The sequence below is a fragment of the Elephas maximus genome, chromosome 4 (assembly GCF_024166365.1).
Source record: "Elephas maximus indicus isolate mEleMax1 chromosome 4, mEleMax1 primary haplotype, whole genome shotgun sequence".
In the NCBI taxonomy this organism is placed as follows: domain Eukaryota; kingdom Metazoa; phylum Chordata; class Mammalia; order Proboscidea; family Elephantidae; genus Elephas; species Elephas maximus.
The window spans coordinates 62,316,515-62,329,988 of record NC_064822.1 but is presented as its reverse complement, the minus strand read 5'-3'; the positions used below and the strand labels follow the sequence as shown (position 1 = coordinate 62,329,988).

Genomic DNA, 13,474 nt, shown 5'->3' with positions numbered 1-13,474 from the left:
CGTAATTATTTTTCATTGAATGTCTTGATGAGAAAAAAACAGTTTCGAACAATTGTGCCAGGTGACCTCTAGAGTCCCTTCTACTGCTGGCTTCCTAGTTCATATATGCTGGCTGAACAATGCACCTCAATGCCAGGGGGCAATGTGACTTACCTAAGGTCACTCCAAGAGTCATTAGTGGAGCTGAGGCTGAAGCCCCTCTCCAGATCATTCCATGAGAGGACTTCATTAGGACCTATGGGAACTTGGGCTCCAGTGAAGGGATGGGGTTATGTGAGGTTTCCTTCTTCCTTCTCAACTGGCCAGACCTTCTCAATTCTAGAAACCAAAGTCCCTTGTCTTAAGCTTTAAACAAAAATGAGAGCAGTGAAACCAAAGCTGCCTACTCCCTCTGGTGTGCCTGACATGGTGATCCCAGGCCCTGCTCTCAGCTGTCAGCTTCCTTCTAGGTGATCCCCAGGACCACCCATGCAGACAGGAAGTGTGCTGAGCCCACTCTGAGCCTGTCAGTTGTAATGGTAGGGCAGGTCATCAGTCGAGGAGAGGCAGCAGGGAGAGATGTATTATATTTACGTTTTTCTAAATTGAGCTGGAACCAGGGCCCAGAGCCTAGCAGGCATGGGGGAGGGGCCACAAGGTAAAGGGGAAGCTGGGAGTCAGGGGAAGGCTGGAATTCAGCCTGAGGAGGGGGCTTTGAGGGTAGCCAGCTACCTCTGGGCAGGACTTGTGGTGGGGATGGGCTGGCTCCAGACAAAGAGAAACCTGAGAGTGAAGGATTAAGCGGAAAAACCTGTGAGGGGAGCAGCAAGCTTTCGAGGGAATCTCCAATATCAAACCCTTTTCCTGAAGAGCTTACTAAGGAGGACTTCCAGAGTAGTCTCCCCTCCCCCACCTCTGAGGGGAGGAAAGAATGCTGGCCCATGAGCTGGCCGCAACATTAATCATCACTGTCCCTGACCCCAGAAAGGTGCTTCAAAGCTCCTTTGCCACAGGCCTCTCAGAGCCAGTTGTGGAGTTTTCCTCGATGTCTGAAGAGAGGAAATTCTTCAGGTGCTTTCAGAATTGTAAGTTAAATTCTCTGGGTCCTTGCAGCCATTTGACTTTTCCTACAGAGGGGAATTTGAAATAAAAATTCTGTATAAAATAAGATTATAATACTATAAAAGGAATTTAGTGACAGGTTCCAAAAGGATCTCTTAATAAAGCTTTATTACCATTTTATTCAGATAAATAAATGACTCAATTATTTATGTTCCTTACCTAAGGCAAAAAAAAAAAAAATTTTTTTTTTTTTTTTTACCTAAGGCCAGTGGCCTCATCACCCCCCAGTGCCAGTGGCCCAGGTTCGTGATATTCACTAAATTGTGATGGGAGCATCCTGAGGGCAAAATTTATATCATATTCATTCACAGCACCTAAACCATGAACCAGTTGAGTAGAGTTGATCCAGCAAACGCTCAATAAATGTTTGCTGAAGGAAGAATAAAGAATGAAGGAGGTAATCTCACAGTAATGACCTTGAAAACAAAATGACAATTAAAATCTATAGACATTGTCTTTCATCAAAGCTCTCCAGAAGCCCTTACCATATTCATTTAGCTGGGTCAGCCTACCCTACCCCCAGAGGTGCCAAAACTACTTATTTTGAAGTGTTTGTAATTAGAGAAGGCTCTTTTCCTAAGTAAGGAACCCTGGTGACACACTGGTTAAAGTGTTTGACTGCTAATTGAAAGGTCCGTAGTTCAAGACTACCATTGGCTCTTTGGGAGAAAGATGTGGCAGTCTGCCTTTACAGCCTTGGCAACCATATGGGGTTGCTATGAGTAGGAATCAACTTGATGGCAGTGGGTTTTTGGAATTCTCCTACAAGTGGGTCTCCTGCAGCAATACAAATTAACAGACCAGTAAAATTAAAATTATGGCTAGTTTAGGAAAAATACACCATGTGTTAGTCAGCTATTGCCATGGTAATGCTTCGTGGTAAATATCCCAACATCTCACTGATTTACGACTGAAACAGAATAAAGAGCAACAGAAAGAGCTGGCTAAGGAGATAATTGAGTTCCCAGTCCTGGAAATGATCAAGTAAAAAAGGCCACTAATCAAAGTAGGAGTAGAAGAAATTGAGGCATCAGGCCTGGGGACGGCTTAGGTGACACCGAAGATTTTTTCACTGCGGATATTCTTTGGTCACTGTTATGGACTGAATTGTGTTCCCCCAAAATATGTGCTATAATTCCTAACCTCTATGTGGTTCGGAGCACTACTGGTGCGGCGATTATGTTACCGTAAATCGCGGATTCGAGCCACCTGCCGCAAGCCAATACCGAGACAGAAGGAGGTAAGCAGCAAAAGGGCTTTACTGAACACCGTGTTCAAGAGACAGAGGAGGCAAAATTTCCCCCAGATTCTATCTGCCCCAAGAGGGCTACAAGAGAGTTTTATAGAGAGAGGGTTAGGGTTTAGAGATTTCCAGGAATGTTGATTCTTTTTTGAGGCGGACATAATGACGAAGTGACCTATTGTTGACATCTTGTAGGCCTCTTTAAGCCATCCTGGTTTCAGTCACAAGATAGGTCTCGGGTCCTGATGGTATCGCTCATTGTTTCTGTCACCTCGCAGAGAAACATGGTTTAATCAACAACAAAAAATCTTGATTACCTTGTTTTTCTACAAAGGAACAATCATGAGACAGATTCCAGAGCAAATAATGGACGTTTTCAAAGACTAAAGATTTTAATCACAGCTTATACAGCTAAACTAGAAAATACATTCTCTCTTATTTTAATACTAAAACACTACAGAAAACGTATTTTCTCCACTTCAATTAAAGAACTTGGCTGCTAACTGAAAGTCCAGCAGTTCGAATCTACCAACTACTCCTTGGAAACCCTATGGGGTGGTTCCGCTCTGTCCTATAGAGTCTCTAGGAGTCAAAATTGACTCGAGGGCAATGGGTTTAGGTTTTGGTTTACACTTTTGGTTATAATTCCATTTGGGAATGTGTTGTCTTTGTTATCTTAATGAGGCAGGGTTACTGTAGGTGTGTCTTGAGTCAATCTCTTTTGAGATGTAAAAGAGATAAAGCAAGCAAGTGAACTAGCAGAGAGGGAGAAGAGAGACGTCAAGCCACATGAAGATTGCGCAGAAGCAGAAGCCCAGAAGAGACAAAGACCTCCCTCCAGAGCCGAGGGAGAGAGAGAAAGCCTTCCCCTAGAGCCACACCCTGAATTTGGACTTCTAGTCTCCTAAGCTGTGAGAAGATAAATTTCTGTTTGTTAAAACCACCCACTTGTGGTATTTTTGTTATAGCAGCACTAGATAACTAAGGCAGTCATGGAAGAAATTACCACACTAGGTAATTTCCAAACTTGCCAAAAGAGGCTAGATGTATAAAACTAGTGCCAATGGTGTGTTAGTTGTAATGATGAAATATTAAAAAATATCTGCAAAACTATCAGCATTGAAGGCTGCATATTCTGTCCCACTGAACTCCCTGCATGTGAGTTACAAGCTGATAGCCCAAAGAACCAGGAAATTCCTTTTCCTGAGCCATCCTGTTTATACAAACTGAGTCATCTCCCTGAATAGCCAGGCACCTACCCTTTCCCAAAGGCATTTAAACACAGTTCAGGCGACATCCAGGGTCTCTTTCCAGTATTCCTGGTAGGGGGGATGAGTTCCAGGTCATTTCTCTCCTTTTGCTTCTGAGGCATACATTGCTTGGCATTACCTGTACTAGGGGCCCTCCCCCTATAAATACTAAAGAAAAAAGGTGAGAGTATATCTAGATGCTACACCCTGCAGTGTATTAGAAGGCCCCTGATATCCAGGAGATGCCTAGTCAATGCTTGAGAAATGAATGAATGAATAGATGGAGGGCAGTCTTGTAATTTAAAATTTGCTAAGAATTATATCACTTACCCATTTCTAGTCTTATTCCAACAGGTAGGATGCTCAGAGTAAACTCTGATGGCCAACCATAGCCACTTCATGGGTTGCAGAGTTCGCATATTTGTTTCTTCCTCCTTTCTGTGCAGTTTATCACTGCCCCCCCCCCATTTTTATTGCATGAACCTAATTGTATGTTCTTTTAATTGACTTTTTCACAGCCTTTTGGGAAGAGGTAGGAGTAAAGGAATAAAGTAAACAAAGGTCCTTAGTAATGATCTGCTGCTTGGGAACTTCTTTCCAATCAGGAAAGAATGCTCACTGCCTACATTACCAAACCCCAGATGAGTGGATGAGAGGATGAATGGATGGATGAACGAAGATGGATGGATAAATAGCTGACCTTCACTTCCCATCTTCCAGGTGGATAAAGTAAACAAGAGTGAGTGAGCCAGGTCATTCATTTATTCATTCAATAAACATTTCCTGGGAATTCACCAGGCTGTTCTCTGCAATTAGGAAGTGAATCAGCTGTCACCAATTCTAGTCTCTAGTTTTAAGAAGCCAAACTAGGTCCACTGATACAAGACTTTTGAGGTGGAAAAATGCAGGTCAGACAGAAGCAATGGCCCAGAAAACAGCAGGGACAACTGTGATGTGCCAGCCACAGAGGACTTGTGTGTGTGAATGAAGGCACTTCAGAGAGTAAAAGCATCTATGTGAATTCCAGATAATATGGTATCAGTATGTTAGTTCTCTGACAAGAAGATTGGTGACCAATTTGGAGAAGATCCAACAAAGGAAACCTCCGATGTGTGAGGGCAACTAGGGTGGGGGAAGGAGCACTGTTGCAGTAATGGCTACTTACTTTTTTGTGTGGCGAAAGGACACTGAACTTCATTGGCATTGGCAACAACCTTTGCTTCCCAGCTTCATCAATTATTAGCTGTGTGACTGTGGGAAAGTCATTTCACCTCTCTGAGACTCAGTTTTCTCCCCTACAAAAAGGATATAATAACACATATTGGTGAAGAGTATTGTATGAAAACAGAGAGCATGGTGCCTGAATACTGTTGATGTTTAGGAAATGTCAAGCGAAGCTCAATGACTGCTGAGCATTGGGGGTTTTATTCAGGGGATGTGGAAGGAAAACAGTGGGAAGATCTTTCCAGGAGACCATAGTATCCAGGCTTCAAGCCTCCCTGTGTCTGAGAATCACATTCTCCTGCCGTTTTCTGTTGGCCATCAGCAGAGCTCACCTCTGAAGTCTTTCATGACCCAGGCTTCTTCCAAAGGCAGAGAATAGGGCTGATTATGGACTGGTTTGTATCACACCATCAGCCTGAGATCCACTATTATAACTTGACTTTGAATACTTAGAGTAGCCAGACTCTCAAGAGGTCATTGGCCCTTCTCCTACATCTGAAGAAGGTAATATTTTACCATTGAAGTGGGGTGGGCAAAAAGTGGGGACAGAGCCTTCTTAATCACAAAAAAATGAAGAAAATTAACAGTCAAATATGCTTTGCTCATCTGTTTCATTGATTTGCACGCAGTAAATTCTTAATGGTTTAGCTGTTACTTCAAACCTGTCCGTTCCTGTCATGACTCCCCAGGGTTTCTGAATTGAGCCCAGCCATTGCCATTGTATAAACCCCAGGTGACTCCATGCAGATTGAAAGTGAATTCCGCTTATTGTCTTTATTTTCTAAGTAGTTTGTTTGTATATTTGGGTCAGTGGCTTTTCAGGAAAGATCTTAACTATCAATCGTATAATAAGCTTTCATTTACCCCTTTTACTTATTCTTCAAGTCAAACCCTCTTTTATCAATTTTTCAAGTCAAACCCACTGGGCATCAACTCTGTGAAGCCTGCACAGATCCACAGGTGAGAGTGAGTTACTGCTGCTCCAGTGCTCTTTAGCACTCCTTTAAGGCCACCATTAAGTTTTAATGACATGGCACTGCCATGTTTTGTTTACATGTTCATCTTTCCCATCGAACTCTAAGCTCTTTAAAGGATGATGCACTAATCCATTCATTTTTGTTTCCTAGCAATGGGCGTGGTTCAGTATATAGAATGTGCACAATAAATGCTTTATGAATGAATGAATGATGGACAGAAGGACCCTCTTATACGTCTGTCAAGCATTCTACTATTTTCCTAAGCTACAGAGGCCCATACTGAGGTTCCAGGTCATGCCCTTTCTTCTCACTATCTTATCCTATTTACATGGTTGATCAACACACTGTTTTATTGCTCTAAGCACTCTCTCAACTGTGCTGGCTGCCCTTGACTACAGAAAAAGGAGATGACTGGGCAGAGCCTTGAAATATGGGCTGATGAAATAAACAGCGATGACCTTCCCTTGCTGTGTTTTGACATACGTGTTTGTATTAACGGGTTGCTTCTAGCTGACTCCTTTCAATAACTGCCTTTTGAGTGACAGAAGACAAATTCATACCAATGTGGCCCTCAATTATTCCTTTGTATTGCTTCTCCATGGCTTAAGAAGGCAGGATTCTTAAGCTCCTAGTTTTCAATCCCTTTTAGCAGACTACGTTGCTCTTATTAAACTACTGAAACCAGTTGCCATCGTAGTGACTCAGAGTAGAGCCGTGCTCCATGGGGTTTTCAATGACTGATTTTTCAGAAGTAGATTGCCAGGCTTTTTTTCTGAGGTATATCTGGGTGGACTTGAACCACCGACATTTTGGTTAGCACCAAGCAAGTTAACAGTTTGCATACCCAGGGACTAATAAACTATAGAAAGTTAAAAAAAAAAAAAAAGGCAATCATTTACATTAAAATTGAACTCTTCAACTATTTTTACTTCAACTTTCTTGGAAGTCTTCTGTGCAAATTATAGCAATGAGAATTGCTGCTACGTGGAGGTGTTAATACTTCATGTCCCAGTCTTTCCTCACCATCATTAAGTATAATGCTTTCAATTTGCCTGTTTTGGCTTTCCCCTATTTTTGTGTTTGTTTCTGTTTTGGTTTTACAGTTGGTGAAAATAAGCATATATTTATTAAACAGATAAACTTTGAGCATTTTTGAGCATGTGTTAGGCACCATACAAGATAGTGAGGACTCAGAAAACAATCAAATATGGTTCCTAGTCTCAAGGGACTTACCACCTAGGGAACAAGTGAAATAAACAAAGACTAGAATGACATTTGCAAGGCATTATGGGAGTGAGGAGGAGAGATGCCTGTGGCAAGCAATTTGGCCTGGGTGAGATGGTGAGAGTGGGTTTGAGTTGAGCCAAAGATAAGTAATAATTCGCCCAGCAGGCAAGAAGGGAAGGCAAATTATAGACAGTAATTGTATGTTCAAGGCTCAGAATTTGAAAAATATGATGATTTGGGGGATGTACAAATGGTTTGGGAATGGTTGGAAACAGGAAAACTTGAGATCCAAGCATAAAACCAAAAAAACCCAAACCTGTTGCCATCGAGTTGATTCCAACTCATAGCAATCCTGTAGGACAGAGTAGAACTGCCCCACAGCGTTTCCAAGGAGAGGCTGGTGGATTCAACCTTTTGGTTAACAGCCAGACACTTAACCAGCTAAATATTAGCCCGGAGCACAGAGAGTGGGCAGAGAGGAGATAAGACTAGAAAAGTAAGCTAGGATCAGATTGTAAAGGGCCTTGGATGCCAGGCCAAGGATATGGGATTTATTTTGTGTGTGGTGAGTGAGGAGGGTTATAAATTCACTAAAGAATTTTAAATAAATGAATGAAAAATCAGAGTTGTGTCTATCGAGAACTGCCTCATAGGTTTTCCAAGGAGCAGCTGGTGAATTCGAACTGCTTACCTTTTGGTTAGTAGCCAAGCTCTTAACCAGTGTGCCACCAAGGTTCCTAGATTGGAAACCCTGGTGGTGTAGTGGTTAAGTGCTACTACAGCTGCTAACCAAAAGGTCAGCAGTTCAAATCTACCAGGCGCTCCTTGGAAACTCCATGGGGCAGTTCTACTCTGTCTATAGGGTCGCTGTGAGTCAGAATTGAACCGATGGCAATGGATTTGGTTTGGTTTGGTCTGTGAAGAGCTTTCCCACCCACCCTGACCTGTCCATTCTGTTCTCCCTAATACACTTTTTTTCTTCTCTAAGCAGATTGTCCTGGAATATCCTTTTGGGATGCCTTCTTGTTTAGTTTAACCACCCCTCTTTGTTATTTTAACCTGAGCCCAGGTAACCAGGCCCATGATTTAACTGTCTCCAGCATTAGACAGTGTTGGTGTAGTGGCTATTTTAAAGGGGCCCCCTTGGGGCTGGAGTGTGAGAAGAGAAAGGAATGATGTTTGTGCCTAGGATTATTTCCAGTATTTGTACTTCAAACTTGGCATTTCTGGAGCATTGAGCAGCAAGCTTTGTGAAGATTTAGTTAAAAATCAGCTTATGGATTCCTCCCTAATTGACTTGGCCAGGTTTAATCTGTTATTGGTCAAGGCAAGCTGGCTTCTACTGTGTAGTACACTAAGTATTTCCGGTGTTGCTCTTATCCTAATAGAGGCTTACTTTTTTTAGGAATCTTGGTGTTTGTGAAGGCCAATCTCACTGTGTCCTATGAAGCAAGATCAAAAGGACTTCCATCTGCTACAATATTAAAGACCTTTGACTGAAAAGAGAAGTCTTGGATTTGGCATTTGCATACTAGAGTGTTATGGTTTAGTTAGCAAAGCATCCTATTTGGTTCTGCTTTTTTGGGTTGATCCCTGGGAATGCTCAGTGTGCCCGGTCCAAGCAAGCTGCACCTGCAGCAATGGAACATCTGCAGAGAGTGGATTTCTCTGACTAGGGTAACCTGAAGTGACAGCAGAGGTGGGGACAGGGGTGTCCTATTACTCCAGGTCTGGCATGGAAAGAGAGAAAGAGAAGGGACCTTTCGTTATGGGTTCAGGACAGTTTATGGGCACTATTACAGAGTATCAAGCCAGCACTAGAAAAGGGACAAAAGAGAGCCTGTTTTTGGAGAGTTTGTGAAGGTAAAAGAGCAAGCCATCAGGCCAACCCTGGAGGGGAAGCATTCATGTCCATCTATGGAATTCATGCCCAGAGAAAAGAGTAAATGGAAAGTCACATTTTCTCTGTAATTCTGGAAGGACATTGGATTTCTAAGTGCCATTTCCATGAGTGAGGTGAGGGCATGTTATATACATTTGCCATCACTCAAAAGTAGATTGCCCTTTTCTCCCCCCGACTGGTCTCCTTGCCAAGCCCTTGCTAGGGCTTTGGAGAGTTTACAAAGGTCTTGTAGGACAATTCACTTGTGATACAAGAACATTTGCCCAGTAGAACTGCGCTTATTAGAACCAAGAAGGCCAACTTAGAACTCCATAAATAAAGAAGCATTCATATGTATACTTAAACACAGACATGGCGTGTTACAGGTTTCAGAAAACTCGTCTAACATCTGTTTTGCTTTTCTTGTTAATTCCACAGCCTTCCCCATCCCCACTCCATCCTTGACCCCAGACTCCAGAGCAAATTCCTCAGTAAAACCTCATTTAAAAGATGCTGATAGACTCGGCCTTTTGAGCTGCTTCCAGAGATAGTTTTTGAAGATTTCTTCCTTGCCCGCCCACCCCTTCCAGCCAGCTAGTCAGCAGGCCGTTCCAAGGGTGCAGCCTTGACAGATTTCTGCCTTCAGGTTTTCAGGTGCAAGTGTTTTGCCATTAGCTGGCACCTGCCAGTCTCCTAGTGCCCACTGAGAGTCCATTGGGCACCAGAGAAGATGACAGTGGACAGGGTTGTATCAGCAAAAGCAGTGACCCGTAACTGGGGGCCCAAGCAAACTGCCGAATCGAAAGCAGGTGTGCTGGGTAAAGTTCCATACGTGTTCTCTTTCCTGAAACTTCTGCAGTTAGGCTTATCCCTCTGTGAACATTTATTTATTTATTTATAGCTCTGATTTCCCTCCCCCTTTGTTTGTTTCATTCTTTACTTGAATATCATAGAATCTTGACGTTTGTCCAAGAGAGTGAGAATCTCTGCATCACAGCAAATCAGACCTACATGGAATTTAAACCAGGCCCTTCAGTTTTTCAGCCAGGATGCTGATACCCATTGAAACAAAGAGAATTGCCTCAGGGCATACGGCTAGTTAGAAGCATATTCAGGGCTAGAAGTCAGGTCTCCTCTCATTCAGTGCTTAAACCCAATTCTCTGTTTCATTTAAATGTGTGTCTGTTTAGAATGTGAGTATATGAGATATTGGAAGTTCAGTTGCAGAATTCTGCATTCCGTGTGGGAGACCTGGGTTCCATCTCCAGCCAATGGACCTCATGCACAGCCAACACCTGCCAGTGGAGGCTTGCAGGTTGCTATGATGCTGAACAGGTTTCGGCAGAACTTCCAGACTAAGACAGACTGGGAAGAAAGGCTGGGTGATCTACTTCCAAAAATCAACCAATGAAAACCTTATGGATCACAATGGTTCAATCTACAATCCATCACGGGGATGATACAGAGCCAGGCAGTGTTTCATTCCGTTATGCGTGGGGTCGCCATAAGTCAGGGGCTGACTCGATGGCAGCTAAAAAGCACATATATATGCAGTATACATTGCGGCAAATCTGTACATGTTGATATTTATTCAATAAGAATAAAATTGCACATAATAGGAGACATTTATTATTGTCTTACATTATCCAAAGAACTTTATGTACGTAATAATATTTAACTTTAGGACAATTTATTAGGTAAGTGTGATTATTTCCTCAATTTGCGCTTGGCTGTTAACTGAAAGGTCTGCAGTTTGAACCCACCAGCCGCTTCGTGGGAGAAAGATATGGTAGTCAGCTTCTGTAAAGATTTATAACCTTGGAAACCCTGTGGGGCAGTTCTACTCTGTCCTATGAGTCAGAATCGACTCTCTGGCAACGGGTTTGTGATTATGTTCTCAATTTCCAGTTGAAGTAACTGAGGGACAGAGAAGTTAAATAACTTGCTTTTAGCATGTAGGGAAGTTCTTTTAGACTGTGACTTTCCTGGAACTCAGGACTGTGTTTCCATCAGCAAACATGTTTTGAGCCTTTAGAATGGTCCAAGCCCCTATCTTTCTAATGGGGGCTAGATCGTGAGCAGATGGATCACAGCAGCAGGGGGTGATGGCTGAAACAGAGGCAGGAACTAAGAGTGGTGGGATTCAGAGAAAAGAGTACTGGACTTCACCAGGAGGGTGGCATTTGAATGATCTTAAAGATGCATAGAAGTTTGACAGTTGGAGAATAGATGTTTGTGCACAAAAGAATGGAAAGACCTACTGTGTTCAGGGAAAAATCAGAAGAATGAGAAGTTCAGAGGGCATGATGGTAGGTACATGATGACTGTGGGGAAATACTGGGAGATGATGCTAGAGAGGCAGGCTGGGAGTAGATTGTAAGGTATCTGCATTTCAAGATAAAGAATTTTATTACATCATGTAAACAAAGAGTAGCCAACAGAAATTTTTTGAGTGGGTGTATTAGTTTCTTAGAACTGCTGTAAATAAAGTACCACAAAACAACAGAAATTTGTTGTCTCACAATTCTGGAGCCTCGAAGCCCAAAATCAGGGTGTCAGCAGGGCTGTCTTTGTTTTTGAAGGCTCTAGGGGAAGATCCTCTCTTGCCTCTTCCAGCTTCTGATGGTTCCTGGCAATCGTCGGTGTTCCTTGGCTTGTAGATGCATCACTTCAGTCTTTACCTCCCTGTTCACATGATCGTCTTCCCTGTGTGTCTGTGTCTCTTCTCCCCTTTTTATAAGGACACCAGTCATATTGCATTAGGACCCACCCTACTCTGGTATGGTCTCATGCTACCTTAACTAATAACATCTTCAAAGACTCTATTTCCAAACAAGGTCACACTCACAGGTACTGGGGTTTAAGACTTCAGCATATGTTTTAGAAGGACACAATCCAACTTTTAACAGTAGGTAAGTGACAGGATCAGGTTGCTGGGGGCTTTGTTTTTCAGGCCACAGGGGCAAGGGGAGACTGGTGACAAGGAAACCAGTTATTAGGAGGGTATTGCAGTTACCCAGGTGGAAATGATGAGGGCCTGAACTCCTTCTAGTCATCTGACTGGCCCAGGATGCCTCCACTCTTTGGCTCACACTGCTTCCTTGGCTTGGGATGCTCTGTCTAACCCAATTTTCTGGGGACTGCAGACCCATCCTCCGAGACTGAATTGGGTGTTCCATATGGAGACTCTCCTGTGTCCCCATCCTAGATAGACTTGAGCTCTTCCTCCTTTGGGCCTCCTCTGTCTTTGGCACATTCTTCTTTCTCTCTTGACACACACAGACCTCGTTGTACATCTTTGAGCATATTATCCCCTCAAAACCCAGCTCCTTGAAGGCAGGACCCGGCCTTTTCCTTCTTAAATACTTGGCATATTGTCTGACGTTTAGTGAGCTCTCGGTAAATCTGTGATGAATGAATAAACTTTCTACATAAAGGCAGTGACCATGGGTATAGAAAGAAGAGACCAAATTTGGGAGATATTTTTAAGATATATCATAGCCCAGGGGCCAAATTCCAGCCTGCTGCATTTTTGTAAGTAAATTTTTATTAGAATATAACCAAGCCCATTTGCTTACGTATTATCTATGGCTGCTTTCACTCCACAATGGCAGAGTTGAATAGTTGCAGCAATACCGTATGGCTTGCAAATCCAAACATATCTACTACCTGGTCCTTCGCTGAAGAAGTTTGCCAACCTCTGAATTAGGTGAACAGGATTAATGACTGGAGGTAAAGGGCGAAGGAAGGAAGACAGTCAAAACTTTTTATTTTTTCATATCTCTCAAGTGATGACATTGACCAATGGGCTGGCAGGTATTGAGAAAGAAATACCCATGACCTTGGGGCAGGAGAAAAGGGAGCCCAAGAGAAGAACATGGAAAGAGACCTCAGTAAGAAAAGACAATAGGCCAGAACTGCGATGCAGAATTGATCTAAGTCCTACTTCTCTCTGGTGAAGCTGCTCATCCTGTTCTCTCTCCTAGTCATTCAGTTTGGTTTTGTTACCCTCTTTGTGGCCTCCTTTCCTCTGGCTCCTGTATTTGCCCTCCTCAACAATGTCATCGAAGTGCGGCTTGATGCAAAGAAATTTGTTACAGAGCTAAGACGGCCAGATGCTGTGAGAACCAAAGATATCGGTATGTCTCCCACTTAGAGGCCATGCCTTTCCTCCATCCCTCCTCTACCTCATCTCCTGCCACTATCTCCACACTATGTCAGGAATCAAGAGGGCTGGGGAAAGCCTTTGCTTCTTCACACTATGGAGTTCCTCATCCCCATATCCTCAGGTTCTGGAGGCCTTCCAAGACCACTTTATCCACCCGCATGCTTCCTCCCAGTTTCCAGACAGGGGTGCACCTAAGCCATTCCAGACAAGCCCGTTCCTGGGAGGTCCTGAAGTCCTCCCCTGATAATTTGCCTGCAGAACATCACCTGAGCTGCAGTGTTGTCATCACTGGGCCAAGAGTGGGAATGAGCCAGACGCCTTCCTTTCTGTCTTACAGGAATTTGGTTTGACATTCTTTCTGGAATTGGCAAGTTCTCCGTTATCATCAATGTAAGTGCTTAC

At 43.2% G+C, this 13,474-nt stretch overlaps 1 protein-coding gene across 1 annotated transcript in view; it reads left to right on the top strand.

The window, feature by feature from the left end:
* ANO2 (anoctamin 2) overlaps positions 1-13,474 on the top strand; it is a 377,551-nt gene that overhangs the window by 347,697 nt on the left and 16,380 nt on the right. The window contains exons 21-22 of the mRNA XM_049882253.1: positions 12,891-13,043; positions 13,410-13,462. Coding sequence (XP_049738210.1) covers positions 12,891-13,043; positions 13,410-13,462 — 206 coding nt within the window. The remainder of the gene's footprint in view (positions 1-12,890; positions 13,044-13,409; positions 13,463-13,474) is intronic.